The sequence below is a fragment of the Hippocampus bargibanti genome, linkage group LG03, assembly GCF_051943395.1.
Source record: "Hippocampus bargibanti isolate YZ-2025 linkage group LG03, ASM5194339v1, whole genome shotgun sequence".
Classification (NCBI taxonomy): Eukaryota; Metazoa; Chordata; class Actinopteri; order Syngnathiformes; family Syngnathidae; genus Hippocampus; species Hippocampus bargibanti.
In genome coordinates this window covers 6,990,817-7,006,111 of record NC_142736.1, presented here as the reverse complement: position 1 = coordinate 7,006,111, position 15,295 = coordinate 6,990,817, and the positions used below count along the sequence as shown (strand labels likewise).

The window sequence follows — 15,295 nt, the reverse complement described above, 5'->3', positions numbered from 1 at the left end:
ACTCATTCGTTTACATCCTCAGAGGCTTTTTGTCCTTCTCATCTGGCTGTAAAGATTATGAGCTGCTCTACGTGACATGTAGTATAATTGCCTATAAAATGAAGTTATCGGCGAAAAATACTTATATTCCACTCATGACATATATTTGCAGATACTCAGACTGGCACTGTCTACATTGTTTTCCAATCTTAAAACCCCTTGTCTTTGTTTTAACAAGCCCCTTGCTTCCCTCCTTCTTGATTTGTCTTTTTTATAGTGAGTAGTCACAGATAATACACTACAGAGAAGTAAAGCAAAAAAGAATCCATCACTGCCGCCATCTTCTACCTTGAATCAGATTTTAAGACCTGATCGAAGATAGAACACATGAAAAAAAAAACACTCAGCTTTCATTTGCGAACAACTAAGCATGAGATTAGTAAAAATAATGAGATCAAGGGAAGTCAGTCATTTGAGGATGGAGAAGGAAAGTGGGCTCGTCTGCTTGACGGATAAGTTTATCACTTCTATTTTTTTGTCCTTCATTGATTCTAACGCACCACTCCAAGTAAACATCAAATTAATAACATATAGGCCTCGACTATCGCTGCAAGTGTGAACTCCCCGTGTCGTGTCACATAACTATGCGGAGGTTGGACCGAATTAGTGAGTGGGAGGTTTATGCCAGTGTGGAAAGGGTCACAACTAACTTGAATTATGGCATATCAAATTGATTGGTTTCATTCTATTTACTGGCTATATATTAGCTATCTATCCGGCTGGCTAGCTGTCTATTAGCTATCTATTAGATAGCTAGCTGGCTATATTTTAGCTATCTATTAGCTATCTGGCTAGCTTGCTATCTATTAGCTATCTTTCCAGCTGGCTATTAGCTATCTATTAGCTAGTTAGCTGGCTTTCTGTTAGGTATTTGTAGCTGGCTGGCTATCTATCTATCTATCTATCTATCTATCTATCTATCTATCTATCTATCTATCTATCTATCTATCTATCTATCTATCTATCTATCTATCTATCTATCTATCTATCTATCTATCTATTAGCTAACTATCTAGCTTTCTATCTATTTGAGTTACTTCCAGGTTGCGTGAACGCTGGCGCGTGTGGCTAACCCACAGAAAAGCTTATCCTGTTACTGTAAAGTGACTTTGAGAGTTTTGAAAGGCACTTATAAATGAAATGTATTATTGTTATTATTATTTACCGCCATAATTGTGCACTCGCGTCTGACGTGGAAGAAAATGTGAAGTCACCTCTTGGAGATGTTTAATAGCTCAGTGATGATCTCAATGTAAAACCAGTGTTGTCTGTCTTTTACCCAAAATCAGATGCGTTAGACCCCAGAAAACACCCCACTGCCCACACACACGACCCTGTACAGGATACAGTAAATGGGATGGAAAATGGATGAATGGGCGCATGGGTGGATGGATTTGAAAAAGAAAAAAATAAAATTGGTGCTGGCCCTTTAAATGTTCAGAATGTCAGTGATTGGCCTGATGTTTAAGTGCATTTCGGTTCTGCTGGCGGCTCACATCCTTTAGTTGGGGTCCAGATCAGTAACCTGACCACAGTCACATACACATGGAGACGCAAAGAAGAGACAACATGAGCACAGTTTCAGAATCTTTGGTTGGAAGTAGCAAGTCTCTATCTGCAGCCAAGAAACATAAGAGTGTCAGGAAGAATTCCAGGAGAATATATTCAACCTACCAGGATCATGACCAGGGGTGAGCAAAAACCAAATTTTCCTCCCACTGATGATTACACAATTGGGCATAACATTATGTGGTGCATTAGATGTCTAACTGTAGCCACTAATTTCTATTGTCAATCATTTAGTCTTACATGGCAATTCTGGCTAGAGATGCTCTTAATTTATAATCTCATTTATCACATTGCAAGGGACTCCTTGTCTGCTCTTTACTCGCATTTACAATGTTACACTCTGCATTAATGTTGGCTGGGGGAAAATGCCATTCTGCCCATTACATGAAAAGCAGTTTTCATAATGATAATTATAATGAATAATAAACATAAACATTTCACAGTATATGTTAAAATGTGGTCACACTCAGCCAAATAATTGTTTGGTCATGAAAATGACATATCTTCCAATGTAATATTTTCCAGTCAGGATAATAAAATTGATTTTTAGCACATTGAAAGATGTGTGCATGAAAAAAACACCTTTGACAGGCATACCAAATTACGATTACGTCAAATTTGGTGTAAAATATTTTTTTGTAAAATATGTCTTTTGCCACTACTAATGTTTAGTGGAGAAGAACTGCTCTAAATTTCACAGTAAAAAAATGATAGTTCAGTTGCTTTTGAGTACTTAATGCTGATCAGACTTTCAGAAGCGAATGTTTGTTTCAGGGTCTTCTCGACAAAATAATCTTGTAGAAAGCAAATAACTCCAGCACAGCCACAAACAGGATGGTAATGCACATTACAAAAGAAATAGAGAGATGTTGGTTCATTTTGTAAAATAGTTGCCTAATCCTGCTCACTAATGAACAAACCAATGAAATCATGCAAACATTTGCCTACAAGACGGCACGAAAATAGCGCTCTCTGGTACAGCAACGGTAGCGGTATCAGTAAAAACTGTTATCTGTTCATTATTAAACAAAGTTTGATTGTTAGTTTTATGCTCCCTGAAGATATTCAAGTCATATTTTCAAAGAATCCTTGACAAACTATAAAGAAGGGAAAACTGGGGATAACGCCACTCCATCGTACTCTCCAGTTCTGATGCAGAAGACAAATTGGATGAGCGGGTGGACAGTGATGATCCAGAGGAGATGTTCCAGAACATTCAGTACCAGAAGGAGATTATCGCAAACATTCGAACAAGACCCTGGCCAATGAGACGGAAGCTTAAAGTCTTGAAGTATGGACTTTTTTTACTTATTTTTTCCACACAAAGAAATGCTTGTGATTAAGTTACTCTCTTTCAATCACACTAATCTGCATATTGTTTTTGTTGGAATTTTTTGGACAGGTAGGATCAAGTCTCCATCTTAAATTAATAAAGCAGTGGTCTCAAACTCGCATCCCTTGAGCCAAATGCTGTTAGAGGGCCTTGCCTTGATTTGAACGTTTGTGAAGCCTATCTGTCTGTCTGTCTGTCTGTCTGTCTGTCTGTCTGTCTGTCTGTCTGTCTGTCTGTCTGTCTGTCTGTCTGTCCGTCCACCCGTCCGTCCGTCTGTCTGTCTGTCTTCTGTCACCCGTCTACCTTCCTCTCTCCCTCCCCGCAAAAATGCATTTTGGGTACTTTTTTATCTGAAAACACCGTGTTGATCGCGAAATTTGAAGGAAAACTACATAAATAACGCAATGGTGAATCGTTGTGTGTCGCAGCCAATTGCGGTAACACGCATAAAGAAGGTGTAAGCTTACACAAATTCCCAGCGGACAAATCAGCCCATTTCCAACGGAGCTTGTGCGCCATCTTGTGCATTTTCTGGGCGCTACATTGGAGTCCAGACGGCTCGAATTGATACGGAATGACTTCTTTAATCGATTGCAGACATTTATGCTTTCCTCTTCAGAACTATTTGAATCATATTCATAACTGGATGAGTAACAAGAAAGCATCTTCTCCGAATCTGAATCTCTGAAGCTATTGTCTAGATTCTGGAGCAAGGCAGTGTGTGACCAATAGAGACATCACGAACAAGGGGGCGGGACTTTCTGAATCTGCCCAGTTCCGAGCTCCTTTTGTGGCAGTTTTGAGACACTTTAAGTCATTTTTATTGGTGTTTTGCATTTGACTAAAAATATCGAGTGTTTTGGGTATTTTAGATGCTATAAAACTTTTTTTCTGATGTCAGTTAGGAAACAAAAAATGGTGTCGGTTGTCCTTGAAAACAAAATCATGTCTGATTTTTTCTTCCGAAATCCACACCATGTTTCCGGAAGCATAGAATCTAAGACATGATTGACCAGCCTGCTGAGCATGATTTTGGCCATTGTTGGGTTATTTTTTATCGTTCGCCCTTGGTTCATTGCTTCGACGGGTGTAGATGGAGATCGATGGTTAAATCATCAGGGAGCCAGGTCTTGAACAGAAAGTTGATTTAATTGGGAGAGCACGGGCATTGCGGTGTGGACGGAGGAGCGAGCATGGAGAGAAAGAGAGAGACGAACGGGCTGCAGGAGTATTTATGCGGCGCATAGTAATGACGCGACAGGATGTGACACAATGAAAACGCGACATGGTGTAAAGGATATGACGTATGAGGAAGTTCAAAATGTAAATAAAGACTACAGAGCGATGTTTAGAGATGTTTGTATGGCGAATTACCCTAACAGCCATGACTTTCCTTGCAATGGAGAGGACAGAGATTCCTCAGCGATTCCCAAAGGCTGTTCTGTCATCTTTCTGCTTGCAAACTTCATTGATGTTGGCGTCCTTCCAGTCCTGTAAGAGTGTCCTATGTTCGCAGATGTTAAGTATAAGGAGGTGACGGCGGCGTATGAGGAGATAACCTCCGCGTTTGTATACCTCTGCAGGGATGCCATGAGGTTGTTGTTTTTGGTTTGTTGTTCTTGAGGCTCGCAATGGCTTGCCGGGTCTCAATATAAGATGGTGGGGTGTCGATGCTCATGATTGGCGGCAGGTCTGTAAGATGGTGCAGAATGTGTGAGTTGACGAGGTTGGTGGTGTTGAGAAGATTCTCAAAATTGTTCGACCAGCAAGCAAGGATCTCTTGGCAGTCCTTAATTCATTAATTGCCAGCCGATGTGGAAAAATGTGTCCACTCCAGTGCCAGTGTTTTTTTTCACTCAAATGTTTTTCCACTCAAATTTCATTTTCACTCAAATGGCAGGTTCCGCAGAATATTGAGTATTAGGACCACATCAACATTCAATACAGCATTAGAAACGACTCTCTTCTTTCATCAGAAAAAAAGTTCATTTATATCTTGATTCTGGAGATATCAGCTCTTCAAATCAGGTGCGCAGGTAATGAACCAACTGAGGGGGATGAAATCCAACTGCCTTGTGTCAACCGTCGATACCTTCAAGTTCCTGGGAATCACAGTCTCCCAGGACATGAAGTGGGAGGCCAACACCAACTCCATTCTGAGAAGGGCCCAACAGAGGATGTACTTCCTGAGGCTACTCAAGAAGCAAAGCCTGCCACAGGAGGTGCGGCGACATTTCTACACGGCTGTCATCAAATCCATCCTGTGTTCTTCCATCACTGTTTCGCTCAGGGCCGCCGCAAAAATGGACAAAATCCGACTTCAACGGACAGTTAGGACGGCGGAAAAAATAATTTCCACCGCCCGACTCTCGAGGACTTGCACACTGCAAGAATCCAAACAAGGGCTCGGAAAATTCTACTGGACCTCCCACACCCTGCCCACCACCTTTTCCAGCTACTCCCCTCAGGCAGGCGCGACCGATCCATGCGCACCAAATGCAACAGACATTGAAACAGCTTCTTCCCCCAAGCTATTAACTCTCGAAACAGTAACCAAAATAGAGCTGTACAGTGCCTCCATTTTTCTCCATTTTTTTATGATACTCGTGCAGCGTGTTCTACCGGAGACAAATTCCTTGTGTGTTCTACATACTTGGCAATAAAGATGATTCTGATTCTTATTCTGAATCTGAAAGTGAGGAAGGCAACAGCTCCGGACAATATCAGTTCCCGACTCCTCAAGACCTGCTCAGACCAGCTGTGTGTTATTGTTTAGCACATGTTCAACCTGAGCCTGAAGCTAAGCAGAGTTCCACAGCTGTGGAAAACGTCATGCCTGGTCCCAGTGCCCAAGATTGCCCACCCAAAGGAGCTTAACAGCTACAGACCGGTAGCACTGACATCTCACATGATGAAAACGCTGGAGAGACTGGTCCTTGCCCACCTGTGACCGCTGGCGAGTTCATCACTGGACCCAGCATTGGTGTGGAGGACGCTGTTGGGGCAATTTGCTATACGAACATTTTTGAGCATCTTTTCTGTCGAATTGCCACAACAGACGGCATCATCGACGTCCTCCACTCGGCGCTGCTGCACCTGGAGAATGCTGAGAGCACGGTGGGGATCACGTTCTTTGATTTATCCAACACCATCTAGCCCAATCTACTGGAGGACAAGCTGTGCCATGCCGGAGTGGACCACCACCTAATATTTTGGATAACAGATTACCTCACAAACAGTCCACAGTACCTGAGGGTAAAGAACTGTGAGTCGGACAGACTTCTCTGCATCACTGGAACGCCACAGGGGACAGTCCTGGCTCCATTCTGTGACGTCCTACTCGAGGAGTGGTGACAGTACTCGAGGGATGAAGAAAAATAGTAAGGAGTTGGATCCAAAATACACGCTGGAGACGGTAAGGTCAAAGAAAGGACTTTATTGAGATATGTAGGGCAAAACAGGGAGTAAGACAACCGAGTGGACAAACGGGACCAACCTGCGTACTGACGGAAGACAGCGGAAGAACAGAGAATACACCAGCGCAACCGAGCGGGAACAGGTGGATTTTATAGCGAGAAGGCACAATCAAGGAAATGAGCAACAGGTGAGTAAGTCCGAAGAGCAGGGAGGGGAGGGGCGCGCTCCTGGCGCTGAGGAGGATGTGACAGTGCCCCCCCTCAACGGACGCCCCCTGGCGGCCCGCCCGGTTTGGAGGGGTGAGCCGAATGGAATGCTCGGGTGAGAGATGGGTCGAGGATCCAAGAGTGGGGAACCCATTGACGTTATTCGAGCCCGTAACCCTCCCAATCGACCAGGTATTGCAATCCCCTGCCCATGCGCCTTGAGTCCAATATCTCCCGCACGGTGTAGACAGGGTCGCCGTCCACCATCCGGGGAGGGGGCAGGATGGGCGGGTGCCGGAGCTAGGGGGCTGGTCTCCACCGGCTTGAGGAGGCATACGTGGAAGAACGGGTGGATCCTCATCGTGGGTGGCAGCCAGAGCCTAATCGAGACTGGGCTGAGGATGGCCTCGATGGGGAAGGGACCCGTGGACCGTGGACCCAGTTTGGCCGATCTCCCACCTCTTGCCCGACCTGGCACGCCGGCGCCTGGCGGCGACGACGATCCGCGATATGTTGGTTCCGGGATTCCGTGCACGACAGGGCGGCTCTGGTCTCCTTCCACACGTGGGCCCGTCTCAGGTGGTGTTGGATGTACGGGATCTCCACCTGGCCCTCCTGGGTGTGGAACAGCGGCGGATGATAACCACAGTTGGACATGAAAAGAGACCGACTTGTGGCTGAGGAGACCAGGGTGTTGTGTGCGTACTCCTCCCGCGGCAAGTGGAGAGCCCACGACGCAGGACGGTGGAGGCACACACACCGAAGAGCCGCTTCCAGGTCCTGGTTCTTGCGCTCCATCTGGCCGTTGGACTGGGGATTGTAGCCATATGACAAGCTCGCCGATGCCCCTAGGGACCGACAGAAACGTTTCCATATCTTGGACACGAACTGCGGTCCCCGGTGCGACACGATGTCCGCTGGAATCGCGTGGAGACGGACGACGTGGTTAACTAGGAATTGGGCCGTCTCGATGGCAGACGGCAACCTGGTTAACGGGATGACATGGGCCGACTTGGAGAAGCGGTCCACCACATTGAGGACGACCGTCTTGCCACGGGAAGGGGGGAGGCCCGTGACGAAGTCCAGGGAGATATGGGACCAGGGTCGGGGGGGACCGGTAGTGGCTGAAGACGTCCCGCCGGGGGTTGATAAGAGACCTTCCCGCGGGCACAGGCGGGGCATGCCTTCACGAATTCCGTGACGTCCCTCCTGTACTCCAGTCACCAGAACCGCTGGGCGATGAGATGGATCGTCCTGTTGACCCCCGGGTGACAGGCGACCCTGGAGGTGTGTCCCCAGTACAGCACCTCGGTGCGTAGAGCGGGGGGGGACGACGAATAGGCGATCCACCGGGCAACCCTTGGGGATAGGGTTACCCCCCTGGGCCTCCTGCACCTACTTCTCTACCTCCCACCTCAGGGCGCCCAGGATGTGTTGCGCCGGCAGGATGTTGTCGATGACCTCCTCCTTCTCTGCCGGCTCGTGAATGCGAGATAGGGCGTCAGGCTTGATGTTTTGAGAAGTCGGTGAGAGTAAAGTTGAAGCGTGTGAGAAACAATGCCCATCGGGCCTGCCGCGAATTGAGTCTCTTGGAGGACCGAATGGCGGCCAGGTTCTTATGATCGGTGAAGACGGTGAATGCGTGTTTGGCCCCTTTGAGCCAATGTCTCCACTCCAGCAGAGCCAGGATGACTGCCAGCAGTTCCCGGTTCCCCACGTCATAGTTGGCTCTGCAGGGCTGAGCCGGCGGGAGAAGAGGGCGCATGGGTGGAGCTTCTGGTCGACAGGGAAGCGCTGTCATAATACCGCCCCCACCACGGACTCTGATGCGTCAACCTCTACTGCGAACGCGTGGTCTGGGTCGGGGTGACGCAAGACAGGAGGGTTGGTGAAGGCGTGACGGAGGCGGTTAAACACCCCCTCTTCGTCGGGAGTCCACCTAAAGCGGACCTTGGTAGAGGTGAGATTGGTTAGGGGGAGTGCCTTCTGACTATAACCGCGGATGAAGCGGTGGTAGAAGTTGTCAAACCCCAAAAATCGCTAGCGTTGTTTGCGCGTCTTCGGGGTTGGCCACTCTACCACCGCTTTGGTCTTGGTGGGATTGGTCCGCAGTTGCCCCTGCTCCACAACGAACCCCAGAAAAGACAGATAGCGGACGTGGAACTCTCACATCTCTGCCTTCACGTAGAGTCGTTTTTGCAGGAGCCGCGCCAGGACCCGTCAGACATGCTGCCAGTGTTCTTCTGCGGATTTAGAAAATATAAGGATGTCGTCCAAATACACGAAGACAAACACGTTGAGGAAATCCTTGAGCACATCATTGATAAGGTTTTTAAAGACGGCGGGAGCCTTGGTGAGTCCGAACGGCATCACCAGGTATTCAAAATGTCCCAAGGGCGTTTTGAATGCAGTCTTCCACTCGTCACTACGCAAATCCAACTTAGTGAATATGGTGGCCGATTGCAGGGGCGCGAAGGCCGAATCCATGAGGGGGAGAGGGTATTTGTTGCGAATGGTGATGTCATTCAGACCCCGATAGTCAACACACAGATGCAGGGACCTATCTTTCTTTTCTATAAAGACGAACCCTGCGCCGAGTGGAGAACGCGAGGGTCGGATAAGTCCCGCCGCAAGGGAAGAGTCAATGTATGTGCGCAGGGCTTCTTGTTCCGGGTGTGAGATATGGTAAAGTCGGGAGTCCGGTAGTGCAGCCCCCGGCTGCAGTTCGATGGTGCAGTCATGCGGTCGGTGGGGTGGCAGGGATTGCACACTGTCCTTACTGAAGGCCTCCCGCAGGTCATGATAACGGCGCGGCACGCCCTCGAGGCAGATCTCTTTGGGCGAGCCGCCACGGGAGGGGTCTCACCCTGCCGTAGGCGACCGTAGACAGTTAGCGTAGCAGTAGGAGCTCCAACCCTGTATGGTGAAGCCCTCCCACGATATAGAAAGGTCATGGGTGCTGAGCCAAGGAAGGCCCAGCATGAGTGGCACGTTGCGGGAGGGAATGAGCAGGAATCGGCGGTGTTCGACATGGTTGCCCGACAGCCGGAGTATGAGTGGTGCGGTGATATGCGTAACCCGGGCTAACAGTCGGCCGTCAAGGTCCAGGATCTCCTTGGGGATCTCGAGTTCCTCGATGCCGCAAGCCAATGTCTCTGCCAGTTGGGGGTCGATGAAGCACCCGTCCGCCCCCGAATCAACTAACGCCCGTATAGCTTGGGAGTTGGACGGGCCAAATTATTCGCCGTCCAACTCCAACCGCGTGACGGGCGCCGTCCTCGACGCCTCCGACGGCCGCCGCGGTCGCTGTTTGGCCGGGGACTTACGTGTGCTGGAGGTTTTAGGTGGGGGCCCTTGAGTGCGACGACCCCCGGGGTTGGCACGATCGCCCGCCCCCCACCTGCATCGGCTCGGGGAAGTCCTCCTGGCGTCGTGCCTGCTCGTTGCCTTCTCGTGTGGTCGTCCGCTGCTTGCTTCCGGGTTTGCTGGACCGCTGGCTACCTTGCTCCCGCTGCCGCTCCCGGAGGCGATGGTACAGGCAGATGACTACATCGATCATCTCGGTGAGGGTGGTGCCAGCGTCGCAGGTGGTCAACTCGTCTTTGAGAGCGGCGCTCAGTCCGCGAGGAAACACTCCTCTCAGCGCCCGATCGTTGTAGCCACTCCGGGCAGCCAGGATGCGGAAGGCGATGGAATACTCAGCAGCCGAACGTGTTTCTTGTACGCAGTCATGGAGGAGTCCCTCAGCCTCGCACTCTGTGACCGGGTGGTGGAACACTTGGCGAACCTCGGCCACAAAGTCCGGGTAGGAACTGCATAGTTCGGGCTGGGACTCCCGGACGGCCAACACCCAGGACTCGGCCTTGCCCGTGAGCAGGCTGGTGATGAAAGCCACCTTAGCCTCATCGCTAACAAAGGCGGAGGGTTGTTGTTCAAAAACCAGTGAGCACTGCATCAGGAATTGAGCACAGCGCCCGGGTTCACCTGCGTAGCGTGAGGGGTGTGGTATAGAGAGCTCGCGACTACTCACGGGGGAGGGAGGAAGGGGCCATAACTGTAGCGAGGCGTGTCTCGACCTCCTGTATGCATTGAGCCAGCAAGGACGCGATGTGGTGGATCTCTGCGATAGCTTGCGCCAGCAGGCTCGAACGCTCCGCCTGATGGGCTAAGGCGGATATGAACTTGTCTCCACTGGCGAGATCCATGGGTGGCCGGTGTATTATGTCACATCCTGCTCGAGGAGTGGTGACAGGACTCGAGGGACGAGGCAAAATAGTAAGGAGTTGGATCCAAAATACACGATGGAGACGGCAAGTTAAAGAAAAGGTCTTTACTGAGACATTTAGGGCATAACAGGGAGTAAGGCAACCGAGTGGACAAACGGGACCAACCTGCGTACTGACGGAAGACAGCGGAACAACAGAGAATACACCGGCGCAACCGAGCGGGAACAAGTGGCTTTTATAGCCAGAAGGCACAATAAAGGAAATGAGCAACAGGTGAGTCCGGAGATCAAAGAGGGGAGGGGCGCGCTCCTGGCGCTGAGGAGGATGTGACACATTCCTGTTCATCCTCTACACCTCGGACTTCATTTACAACACTCCAACCTGTCACCTTCAGAAGTTCTCTGACGCCTCAGTTATCGGCCTCACTACAGAGGGAGACAATCGGGAGTAATGGAGATTGACAAAGGACTTTGTGGACTGGTGCCAGCAGAATCACCTCCAGATCAACACCGGGAAAACCAAGTAGCTGGTTGTGGATTGCTGCAGGAAACGATCCTCACCTCCACCGTTGAACATCAACGGTATGGACATAGAGAGGGTGACCTCCTAGAAGTACCCTGGTGTTACTCTCAACAATAAACTGGACTGGACTGCAAACACGGATGCCCTAATCAATGAATCAGTATCCTCCATTTAACCTGTTTTTTTGCATCCTTTTCTCTCACACCGGCTACAATTCTTTCATGTCCTCTTTCACAACTTCAATAAACCTCCTCTTTGGTCTTCCTCTTAGTCTCCTACCTGGCAGTTCAAGGCTCGGCATCCTTCTCCCGATATATTCACTCTGTCCTCTGGACATGTCCAAACCATCTCAGTCTGGCCTCTGACTTTCTCTCCAAAGCCTCTAATATGAGTTGTCCGTCTGATATACTCATTCTTGATCCTATCCAACCCGGTAACTCCCAAAGAAAACCTCAACATCTTCATCTCTGCTACCTCCAGCTCTGCTTCCTCCAGCTCTGCTTCCTGTATTTTCTTTAGTGGCACTGTCTATCTTTTCTCCCTGTAACCTCACTCTTGTATTTGAGACCATCTCATTCACACACACACACATGTATATTCCCTCTTGCTGCGACTGACATTCATTCAACTCCTTTCCAGGGCAAACCTCCACCTCTCTAGTTTCTCCCCCACCTCTTCCCCCACTCTGGCTACAGATCACAATGCCATCTGCAAACATCATCGTCCAAGGAGATTCTTGTCTAACATCGTCTTTTAGCCCCTCCAACACCATAGTGTAATAAGAAGGGGCTGAGAGCTGACCCTGGCGGGGTCCCACCTCCACCTTGAATTCTTCCGTCACACTGACAGCACGCCTCACAACTGTCTTAGAGTCATGATACATGTCTTGCACCGGTCTGACATACTTTTCTGTAACTCCAGACTTCCTCATGCAATACCACAGCTCTTCTTTGGGCACCCTGTCACATGCGGCGTCACCAGTGCGCACCGCGGCTTTGATGTCTTTCAAGCCCTTGATCTCCTTGATGTGCGTCTCAGCCTGACGCATTTCACATGCTTGAAAATGGTACAAAAGTAGCCATCGCGGGACAGAGAGAATCAGACTCATCTCGGACTCATACCCAGACAGACACACAGCTCGCAGAGACCTGCTCAACATCGCACAGAGTTTCACAGCACGACTTGCTCGACTCCACGCCACGATCAAGCTCTGCATGTCACCTGCCTGGGAGATCTGACAACGAACCTACTTACAAATAAAGAGAAACATCAAACTCTTTACACACGCCTTCTCCAGATCTGCAAAGGCACAAATTAATTCCTTCCGAACTTCTCAATACTTCTATATCAGCATATCCGTAGTTACTACAACTTGGCACATCTCCCATGTTCTTAAAAATGGCACCAGGACACTTCGCCTCCTTTCGTCAGATTTCTTCTCACCATCTAAGATCAGAAACACCACTGCCACCTCGCCTAGACACCTCCATACCTCCATTGGTAAACCATCAGGCGTGAGTGCCTTTCCGCCCTTCATCTTCTTCAGCGCCCTCCTCACTTTATCCTTGCTAATCTTTGCAATGTCTTGGTCCACAACAGTCACATCTTTTCTCCTCACGCTACTCTTTTGTTCATTCTCATTTTCCTCATTCATCAATTCTTCAAAGTACTCTTTCCATCTTGTCGGAAACACTACTGGCACCTGTTAATACATTGCAATCTCTATCCTTGATCACCCTAACCATTTTGTCCTCAGTTCTGCCTTTGGTTTCTTCATCTAGCGGGTAGACTACCCGGTAGAGTGAACGCTGGCGTGAATGGCTGCTGTTGCTCACCTGCACAAAAAAAATCCTGTGACTTTAAAGTGCCCTTGAGAGTTTTGAAATATGCTTAGAAATTAAATGTATAATAATAATAATAATAATACATTTAATTTCAAGCGCCTATCAAAACACCCAAGGACACTTCACAATAAAAACAATAAAAACAGAGCACGCAACAATAAAACCATAAGTAAAATAAATAATAAAATAGCAGATTGAACTACACATTGAAAGCATTTTTAAACAGATGGGTTTTGAAGTGGGACTTGAAAATAGGGAGGGAGTCAATATTACGCATGTTGGGTGGAAGAGAATTCCAGAGTTTGGGAGCAGAGCGGCTGAAAGCTCTGCAACCCATCGTGGTGAGATGGGCAGATGACACATAGAAGTGAAGGGAGGATGAGGATCTGAAGGACCGAGAGGCAACGGAGATTTGAAGCAGGTCAGACAGATGGGGAGGGGCAAGATGATGGATGGCTTTGAATGTAAACAAAAGTATTTTGAATTTGATCCGATGTTTAACAGGGAGCCAGTGGAGCTGCTGGAGGACAGGGGTGATTTGGTGAAAGGAGGGGGTTCTAGTGATGATCCGGGCTGAATAATTTTGGACTAGTTGGAGTTTATGGAGAAATTTCTGATTGACACAGAAGAGAAGTGAGTTACAATAATCGATGTGGGAGATGACGAGACTGTGGATAAGGATAGCAGCGGAGTGAGGGGTGAGCGAGGGACCGAGACGATTGATATTACGGAGGTGGAAATATACAGACGGTGTTATGTTATTTATATGGCAGTGAAAAGATAGTGAGCTATCGAGGATGACCCCCAGGCTCTTGACCCAAAGGGAGGGGGACACGGTTTAACTGTCAATGGTGAGAGAGAAACTGTTTGTTTTGTGTAGGGTGGATTTGGTACCGACGAGGAGAAGATTAGTTTTTTTTAACCGTTAAGCTGGAGAAAGTTATGGGAAAGCCAGAATTTAATTTCTGAGAGGCAAAGTGAAAGGGATGAATGTGAAATAGAAGCGTCGGGTTTGCTGGAGAGGTAGAGTTGGGTGTCACCCGCGAAGCAGTGAACGTGAATGCCAAACTTGCGGAAAATATTGCCAAGAGGAAGAAGGTAGGTAATAAAGAGAAGGGGCCCCAGGACAGACCCTTGGGGCACACCAGAGGACACAGGAGAGGACCGTGAGGTGAACGAGTTGATTTGGAATAATTGTGAGCGATCAGAGAGAATGGAATTCTTGAACCATTCTGGAATTGTTCGTAAAGGTTATTGTGAGTGAGGTGAGAGTGAAGCTAGAAGGCAACCGTTTTTTCAACGATTTTGGCGATGAATGGAAGGTGGGAAATTGGACATAGGTTATTGAAATCGTTTGAATCTGAACCAGTTTTTTTCAGGATTGGAGTAACAGCTGCGGTTTTGTGTGGGATAGGAACAATTCCAGTTGATAATGAGGAGTGAATAATGGTTGAAATAAATGGGAGAAGAGAGGGTAGGCAGGACTTGATAAGGATAGTAGGGAGGGGGTGGAGCTGACAGGAGGAATTCTTGGATTTGGTGAATATGTCTGAGATTATAGAGAGTTGGGTAGTTCAAAAGCAGATAGTAGTTGGGAAGTAGTAGAAAGGCTGGGAGAGGGGGGGATAGAAGAGCCAAGGTGCTTTTGTGATAGAGGGAAAAGAGGACATGTGTGTTTCCAGGATTAGAGTCAATGAGTCCAGGGTAGTATTGCGATTTTGCGCGTGAGATTGAGTCCTTGTCATGGGTGAGGGGAGCTGTGTACATGTCCTTGTGTGTAGTGAGACCGGTCTTCCTGTAAAGTCTTTCCAGTTGCCGAGTTTTAGTCTTGATGGAGCGAAGATGGGCGGTGAACCAGGGGGCGGACCGGGTGAATTGGACAGACCGGGACTTTACAGGCGCAAGGGCATTGAGGGTGTTCGTGAGGTCCGCGTTGTACCGGGAAACAAGTTCATCAGGGGAGGAGTTGTAGTCCGGAGTCAGGGTGGCAATCATCTCGGCTAGGGCGGCAGTGTTGATGTCCTTGATGTTGCGATATGTGATGATACGGGGTGGTTTGGGGAGAGAGAGGAAACGTTGAATGAAACCAGGAAATGGTCTGTTACAGGAAGTTCATTTGCTGTGAAATTCGTTGGGGTA

The 15,295-nt window shown here is 48.5% G+C and overlaps 1 protein-coding gene across 4 annotated transcripts in view; it reads left to right on the top strand.

Moving 5' to 3' along the window:
- The first annotated feature begins 1,564 nt into the window (after window positions 1-1,564).
- The window catches only part of tmc3 (transmembrane channel like 3), a 101,177-nt gene continuing 87,446 nt past the window's right edge, over window positions 1,565-15,295 (top strand). For 2 of the 4 annotated variants that reach the window (XM_088991760.1, XM_088991759.1), the window contains exons 1-2: window positions 1,565-1,730; window positions 2,756-2,899. In XM_088991760.1, the coding sequence (XP_088847886.1) occupies window positions 1,585-1,730; window positions 2,756-2,899 (290 nt within the window). In that variant the 5' untranslated portion in view covers window positions 1,565-1,584. Of the gene's footprint in view, window positions 1,731-2,755; window positions 2,900-15,295 lie in introns of those variants that run through there. The other 2 variants (XM_088991761.1, XM_088991762.1) reach the window with 2 other exon arrangements.